At 40.6% G+C, this 9,174-nt stretch overlaps 1 protein-coding gene across 1 annotated transcript; it reads left to right on the forward strand.

The window, feature by feature from the left end:
* The first annotated feature begins 6,306 nt into the window (after nucleotides 1-6,306).
* LOC136829547 (cuticle protein AMP1A-like) lies at nucleotides 6,307-8,418 on the forward strand. Its single transcript, XM_067088384.1, has 3 exons — nucleotides 6,307-6,422; nucleotides 7,002-7,225; nucleotides 7,943-8,418. The coding sequence occupies exons 1-3, from the start codon at nucleotides 6,414-6,416 to the stop codon at nucleotides 8,148-8,150; spliced, it is 441 nt and encodes a 146-aa protein (XP_066944485.1). The 5' UTR covers nucleotides 6,307-6,413; the 3' UTR covers nucleotides 8,151-8,418.
* Nucleotides 8,419-9,174: the final 756 nt, after the last annotated feature.

Consider the following 9,174-nt stretch of genomic DNA (forward strand, 5'->3'; position numbering starts at 1 on the left):
GAGAGCCTTAGTACTAGCCAAGCACATGGAGGGAAAAGCTAAGGCAGCGCTTCGCTCACTGGAGAAGAACCAGAGAGGCAGCATGGTTGAAGTTTGTAGTCATCACGAAGACCTACGAAATAACCCCAGAGAAATGGAGACAGCGGTTCCGAGGTCTTGCCAAGGAAGTCGGCTGGTCCTGGACTGAATGGGCCTGTCACAAGACCCAGTCTGGTACCCGTTGGTTTGACTCCTTGTCTTGCACCACGTTTGAGGACCTCTTCAATCGGACCATGCTGGAAGACCTTTACCAATGTGTGTCTGGGCCCCTTGCTGTATATCTCAATAATAAACAGTCCACCACACTTATGGAAGCCTGCTGCATGGCCAATTCCTGGGAAACCTTCAACCAGTCTCACAGCACATCTCAGAGACACATCGTGCCGCCTAGTTACCTCTCAAGCTCAACTCGCCCAAAGAATGGACTGCCGAGCAAGCCCACATGCACCCAATGCAAGAAGGTGGGGCATGCTGAAGCTGATTGCTGATACAAACTAGGCACTAACAAGCAGCCTCCTACTACCAACCAGAACTCCTCTCCCTCTTCATCCACTCAACCCTCTCCAACAACAGTTACTGCAGGCCACCGAGCCCCTACAAGAGGCCCGTGTAAATCCTGTGGTGCTGCCAGCCACTACAGTGCTGGACATCTGGCCTGTCCACATCATGTCCCCGCCACCAAGTTCATCAACCTCATTAGCGCCTCATTCTCTGCGGCCAGGTTGCACAAGATCCTTTACCCAGAGAGACTGGAGATCCAGTTCATCTCGGTGGCCCATCTTAAGAGCTCTAGCCTGCCCGTGGCCCTTCCGGTCACAGTAGATATTGCAGCAGACATTAGCCTGATCTCCAGAGCCCAAGTGCTAGCCGATGCCATGGTTGACGAGAAAACCTGGTGGGAGACGAAGTGGATAGAGGGCCACACCATTACCGTTCCCATGGTCAAGCTCCAGGTTACGACACCTTGGGGCACACTACCCCACCGCCTTGGCGTGGTGGGTGGAATTTGGCCCGGAGTGGACTTCCTGTTGGGTCGGGACCTTCTCTGGGGAAGCCCTTCACCAGCGCCACATCGCAGCCATGCTACCTCCTCCATGGAGGTAGCGAGAACCTGATCACGACAAAACCCCACCTTCCACCCACCGAAGTGGTCAGCGGAAGGGGCACACACTGAACCATTCTCGGCCTAGCCCTCTCCAGTTGCGAAGGGCCGGCCAACAAAGAGGTCCTCCTTCTCCCCGAAGAGACGTTCAGGAGGAGCAGTACCGCTGTAGGACGTGCAAGCAGACAGACCACTCCACAAATTGGGGAGGGCTGCGCTGCAGCAACGCCCAGCAGACGCCCTGGCAAGGCTCTCTGGAGAGGCTCTGATCTTCCAGCTGGGGCAGGGAATCCTGACCCCTTGTCGGGCATGCCTGACCCTCAACTGCTGCCAGTGCCACTTGCGAGCACTGAGCAGTGCCATGCTCCGTCCGGCACAAATGTTGAGCCATCAGTTGAAAAGGACCCTGTGCCTGGTCCAAATCATGAGGCGGATCCTCCTCCGGGAGATTCAGGATTCCCCACGGCACTGATCATAGCAACTGGAGAGCCTCCAGCACCCGACACTTCTTCACCAAATCTGTTCCCAGAGGATGAACCCCTGGAGGATCAAACTGTTACACCTTCTCTGGGAGATCAGAACCGCCTCCTCGGACGCAGAGATCGAGATTGTTTCTCTCTCGGCTGTCGCAGCAGCCGGTGCAGTGAGCCTGTAGCTTCTCTGGAAGTTACCACTGACTTCACGCCCTAGCCCTTCTGGCCTTCCTCAGAGTTGGTACTGTCACCTCCTAGGTCTGACACAGATAGGCCTTGGAGGAACCCGAAGAAGAAGAAGAAGGGGCGGAAGAGAGCCCAGTAGTTGCTGAGCCATGAGCTCATTCTGGCACTAGTGCCCTCTTGGCACAGTGCCCTACCATCTTAGAGTGATCCTGGCCCCTTGCCCAGAGGAGGTAGCCAGTGTGATCTCTTAATCATACAGTAGCCTAGCCCAGATTAAGTACATCAGACTAGTAACCTTGTCCCTTCCACATGCCATCGAGCCGCAGTAATCATGTAAGTAGTGCAACTAAAACCAGAACATCTAAACCATTGTGAAAAGAGCCACTATGCTCATGACACACATGGCCTAAGACCTCAGTGAGGCAAACATTTATCATATGAGGCAAACCTCATGTATTAACTAGTAGTTACTAATTGTATAGAACACAAAAACCTTGTAATTTAGTTAAGACATTATCCCTTACGTCGGTGCTACGGTTGGGTTAGGATGAGTTAGGATAGATTAGGCTAGGTAATACCATAAAATGTACCATTAGGCTAGGTCTAAAACATCACGATTATAGGAGGTAGCATGAAATAACCGTAAGCACCTTCAAGTACAGTTAGAATTCTGTAATATAATGATCAAAGCTCATATCCTATCTAGAGTTAGGTAGATCCGTAGCTAGTTAGGCTGCATGGGACAAATCTGCTCAAGGGAGAAGAGTAACCTAATAGAGGCGAACAGCTTGCTTAGTACAGACTTTCACGCCCGAAAGGGAGTGAAGGCCCTCTTAAGGGGGGGAGCTTTTATAAACATTCTGCTGTTCGCCCTCTATGCATTTTATTGTAGAAAAGATATGCGAACAAAGACAAGAAGGCGTCTTTGTTGAGGCGGGGCAATGCTGGGTATTTCTAAAAATAACGTCTTTTAGTTAGCATTAGGGGCCTAAACCCATAGGGAGAGTTTCACCAAGTAACCTCTATTGAAGGTGGTCTTAAGCTTCCTTTTCCCTGTTCTATGTTTGGCGATGTTTTGACAAAATTTCAGACTGCCCCGAAGCATAAAGACATACTGGGGCACTCCCAGCGCCTTGTTTTGACTGAAGGAGGTCAGAGAGAAATTCGCCAGCATGCGGTACACACGCATTGTGTATAACTAAATCCTTTGTACTTGTCCTCATGCTGTCTTCATTGATATTAGTGAGCGGTGACGACGGCCGGTTTCAAGGCTTCTGATTGTCCGTTGTATGCGCAAACAACCTATGTCCACGGTAAGTTTGAAATTTGCCAGATTTTCGTCGACTCGCCAGTCTCTCTTTCTGTATTTCCATTCCTTTGTTTTCCCTCTTCTCCACCATCTACAATAGTAGGATATAAACAATTTACTTTTATGAAGTCTAGAGTAAGAATAATTTAAATTGCTTAGCAACTCAACTATTCCCATGCAGTAATTAGGAATTAGGGAAGGTTAAGTAAGTAATTTTCAGCATTCAGGCAGCCTTGTGTCTCAATCCTATTGTTCGGAAGAGAAATAGCCAGTACTAAATTGTGTACGATATAATCCGTTGTGTTAAAACGTTATGTGAAGCGAAGGGGAAAATTGACTGTGTCCGAAGTGGGGTGATTGTTCAAGTAATTTCCTCGCTAACTACATATTCTTTCTGTGTCAGGTTTTTCTTCTCGACTGGCGACCTTATTCAATTAATAATTGTCTGTCTTTGAGGTTAATTTTTAGCTCTAAATGACAGGTTATGTGTGTTCTTGGTACTCAGGACCTCATAAATTACGTTAATTAAGTAAAAAACTCATCAGCCAATTCCCCACACATAATAATATATATATATATATATATATATATATATATATATATATATACATAGATAGATAGATATAGATATAGATAATATCGATAGATATAGATATAGATATATATATAGATATATATATACATACATATATATATATTTACAAATCTATATATAATACTGATAAGTCTTTAGGAATCCTGATAAATTGCAGATGTAACCAAAGTCGCGATAAAGCAAAAAGGAAGCCTTTTTATTGAGAAAACAATGATTGCAGAGTTGGGTCTGATCATTTCATTAATGAAAGTAATCTACAAGCGACAAGAAATTTCGTCGTTGTTATCTACAGACTCATCAAGTATGGAAGTCAAAATATTTAAGAAAACGTTTCCTTTTACACAATTGTGTGCGACTCCCTTCGTTCTTTCTAGTACATTTTTTAATTGATCATTCGCCAGAAGAATCTTTTCTCCTAGTAATAATTAATGTAAGCTGTATTCTTCGAGTAACAGGTTAAAAATTCTTCACGCTTTGTGCCGCTGACGTTGCTTCCTGTGCCCTCTCTCGTCATTTTCCTTCATCAGAACGTTTTCTGCGAGTCGTAAAAGGCATCCGTCATGCGGGTGAAATTTCCCGGCTGTTATCACAGACCTTTACAGCCTTCCTCCTGAATATGGAACAGGAGAAAGGAGATCTGAATATCAAATAACTGTGCGACTGAATAAGAAAAATGCTCCTTTACTTTCTCCTTTATAGCGGATTTCGGATCAGACACAAATATATGAAAAATATTCAGATATTTTCAAATTGCGGAAGCTCTTTTAGAGAAAATTGTATTCAGCATAATTTGCTTAATTCAGGATAAATCCGCTATGAAAGCTTGTAGGTGACTGACATCTTGTTTTATATCCCTCTATAACTAAATAGGGTGAATCAGAGATTGTTTTTTCAGTTTAGCCTTCGCCTTTTCTTGTCAAATTTAATGTAAAAAATACCATCAATCATGAAAGGCGATGTGCTCTCTTAGATGTTCTATTTCCCACTCTAAAATGCATGATGCAGCGAATTCTTCGGCGCAAACATTTTTATCTTGTACTACTTTTTCTTTATACCTCCCATTTTTAGTGGCCTTCCAAGAGCACTATTTTTACAGTTCAAATACACGACATCAAATGTCATTGCTGTAGGAACCTTGTCCACTCGTTTTATGAAACATGAAATCGATTGAAATTTGTTAACTTTCGTTTTCAAAAAGTACCATTTTTGCAGATTTATGTATTAATTGCGGTCATTTCTCTCTCTCTCTCTCTCTCTCTCTCTCTCTCTCTCTCTCTCTCTCTCTCTCTCTCTCTCTCTCTCTCTCAATGATTAACCGTCTAAAAAGGCAAGAACACCCTTATTTATTATGAAGAAAGAGCTATCTGTCTAACTAACTCTTGTGCACACTCAGAATAGCTAATAACATTGTAAAAAAACTATTATATTTTGATAATAAAAAGGGTATATCGTTATTATCGCATTCACTTAAATAAAAATAGTTTTTCAGATAACAAACTCATGCAGGACTTTTTTTATGATGACGTCTGTAAATGAATGAGATTGATTTTCAGGTAAAGATTTTTTGTTTTCTCGTTTTTCTCGTACTCATATTACTTGCTCTCTCTCTCTCTCTCTCTCTCTCTCTCTCTCTCTCTCTCTCTCTCTCTCTCTATATATATATATATATATATATATATATATATATATATATATATATATATATATATATAGATTTATTTATCTATACAAATATATGTATTATACACAAATATTTATATACATATATATATATAATTATATATATGTAAATATACATGTACAGTATATATATATATATATATATATATATATATATATATATATATATATATATATATATATATATAAAGTTAAGTATACCTTAGTTTTACCAGACCACTGAGCTGATTAACATCTCTCCTAGGGCTGGCCCGAAGGATTAGACTTATTTTACGTGGCTAAGAAATTGGTCACTTAGCAACGGGACCCACAGCTTATTGTGGAAAGTTAAGTATACCTTAGTTTTACCAGACCACTGAGCTGATTAACAGCTCTCCTAGGGCTGGCCCGAAGGATTAGACTTTATTTTACGTGGCTAAGAACCAATTGGTTACTTAGCAACGGGACCTACAGCTTATTGTGGAATCCGAACCACATTATAGCGAGAAATGAATTTCTATCACCAGAAATAAATTCCTCTAACTCTTCATAGCCGGCCGGGGAATTGAACTCCGGCCTAGCGAGTGCCAGTCCACAGCTCTACCGACTCACCCAACGGAGAGATATATATATATATATATATATATATATATATATATATATATATATATATATATATATATATATATATATATATATATATATATATATATATATATATATATATATATATCTATATATATATATCTGTATAATATACAAAATGACAGACTTCTTGGTATGCTCCTCTGGTATAGGAAACTGGTCCAGTTATTGACCTGCGTCATACAAGCATTATTGGAGGCGATCTTGATTGCATTATAGTTGATTAGGGAAAGACAGCGACAGGACGACGGAGGATTTGGGGCATGAGTGAAGGGTTTAAAGAAGCCCTAAGTGCCAAGGGCAAGTCTCCTCTCTTTCATGTAGGTATTACCCAGCCCGGACCGATATAAAAGGGAGACAACCTCATGTCGTCGCCACTGATCAGCTTTTCTCTTCGGCGACAACATGAAGCTTGTGAGTGTTTGCGTTCGTTCACTAGAAGGCGAAAGAGCCGTCAGTTTGTGGTGTCTATCAGTGCGAGTCTTTGTACTGCGTGTTATTTGATATTTCATGTGATAAAAGCCTCAGTTAGGAGAAAATGGTTACTTGGACATACACTTAATATGATGAGACCTAGGGTTCAGTTTTTACAAACTTAATATTTCATATGGTATTAAGACAAATGGACTGTTAAGAAATGAGTATTAAACTCAGTTTTAATCAATGACGTGCGTATTAAAGTCAGATGCGAAATGAATTGTTTAGACGTGAGGATCAAAGTAAGCTTGAATTGCTTCCACGTGGGTATTGAGGCGAGTTATGACAAAAGAGTTGTTTATCTCTCTTGAGTAGGCATAAGCTCACTTTGGGAAAAAGTAATCGACCAGAAAGAATCATCAAACTCAGTTGACACGAGTGAACGTGGCAGACAGAATTATCAAACTCATTTTATGCATTTTAGACGATAATCATTGCATGCATTTTTTACAGAAGTAGTGAACTTGGTTCCGACAGATAAACAGCCTAAATATTAATTTAGAAATCCCTCCATAGGTCATCCTCATCTCCGCTGTATGTGTGGCTTTGGCCGCCCCGACGACTCAACCTGAAGTCGAAGAAACCACGAAGGCGGTCGTTCCCATCATGAAGGACGAGAGAGTGCAGGAGGTCGACGGAAGATTCAACGTGGAGTTCGAAGCTGGCAATGGCATCGTCTTCGCCCAGGCCGGTTCCCCGGACGCTGAAACCGGCGCTATCGTCCAGGCTGGACAGTATTCGTACGCTGCTCGTTTTTATTCATTGTTCATATTCTTACTTCGCACCTGCCGTATATGCAATTCATAAAAAACTCATAATACTGTAAAGTATTTTTCTGGTCTGGACTTCTAACCTATCTAATGTCTCTCATGCAGTTTGAAATGATTTTTACCACTGAGAGTATAGGCCTAGTTATCTCAAATTTCCTATTTCTATGCTCAGTCTGTGCATTTAGTTCATTCTTTTATATGCATCTGGTGTCCAAAGAGTTTCATACATCAGTCGAATGACAGTTACTTCAATTTAAAAAAAAATACCTCAGAGCCCAATTTTTTTTAGCAATTTGCTTGTAAACTTGTTCTGTTCATAATAATATTCAGTTTATTTTTTTTTATTTTTTTTTTTTTGTATTTAGGCCCGAGTACTGTGGTATTCATAAATGTGTCCGACAAAAAAACAAACAATTTATATTGCCCGCACAGAGATTTTGACAGTAGCATGTATCACAATAGCCTGAATTCGTTGTTAACAGCATTAAATTCTATAGCATCCCTGCTTCACGATGTATCTATAAATACTTTTGTATGTTCTTGATTAATTTGTATATTTTATTGATTATCAATTTATTCGCTTAGTTCTGTTACTCATCTTCTAATGCTTATTCAGTTCATTATGTGCTTTATTGATCATCTGTTTACTTGTTTCTTTATTTCTTCCTTCTCATGGTCTCTCTCCAGGTACGTTGCACCTGACGGCACAGACGTAGTCGTGAAGTTCGTCGCCAACGAAAATGGCTTCCAGCCCGAGTCCGATATGCTTCCAGTGGCTCCCGCATTCCCCCACCCGATTCCCCAGTTCGTCCTCGACCAGATCGCCTTCGCCGCCGAGGAAGACGCTCGACTAGCAAATGAATTAGCCTCTGGTCAAGCGGAAGCTCATCAGTAATCACTTCTTGCATTCGAGCTTCTGATTTCAGAGCTGACTGGAATACAGCTGTCGTGTTTTCCATACATTGTTTTGTGTTTAAGATACCGAGTCATGTTATTACGGAATATTTATGATAATAATATTTATATCACAATCTGGCACTTTGAATAAAGACTTTGAAGGCAGAGAACGTAGTTTTGTAACAAATGAAAAAGTTTTTCACTATTATCATCATTATTATAGTTGTAGCAGCTGTTGTTTTCTTAATAATACATTTACTCCTTTTCTTATTGTGTCTTATACCATGGTTTATTTAATTTACTGTTAAAGACGAGTTTATCACAGACATTGTGAGAATAAATGGTGGAGCAAATTACTGAAGAGCATTGAGGGGTAATAGAGGTAAGACTGAAGATGAGTCTGAGAACCTCATCCCCTGGAAATAGAAGGAATCCGTGCGATTGTAATCTTTCGCAAACATGAACAGTTTTCATGCCTCGAGGTCAATCTTCTGCTGTAATAAAATTCAACAGCACACGGACCATGACCACAGTGCAGTGAGTAGATGATCATATAGCATACTGTTGCAGACAGTCGAATCATTTTGTGGCAAAAAATATATTTGGGATAGTTATGTCTAAATTTTTATGCTTCTATTACAGTTTGTATGACCACAATATACAAACAACTATTTTAACCTCTGCTGGGGGGTACAAAAAATAGAATTCCAGTTGTTCCAACAACCTTTAATAGTCAAGGACATTAGGATGGCCTCCTTATGTCTCATTCCAAACAGTTTTGATATTAGGCCATTGGAGCAATTTATGAAAAAATGAATGAACAAAGACTGTGAAGTCGACTGAGCTCATACAATTATCTGAATCTATAAAATCGCACTTAAATAAAAACTTGAAAAACATTCATATCACATTGTGATTTTATTTTGAATGTAAGAAACTACCTTTTAATTTGTACTGAATATGTTATGGTAAAGTTGGCCATTAATGTAGGGAAAAATTAAGTTTCATATAATGCCGCAGTT

The sequence above is a fragment of the Macrobrachium rosenbergii genome, chromosome 44 (genome assembly GCF_040412425.1).
Source record: "Macrobrachium rosenbergii isolate ZJJX-2024 chromosome 44, ASM4041242v1, whole genome shotgun sequence".
In the NCBI taxonomy this organism is placed as follows: domain Eukaryota; kingdom Metazoa; phylum Arthropoda; class Malacostraca; order Decapoda; family Palaemonidae; genus Macrobrachium; species Macrobrachium rosenbergii.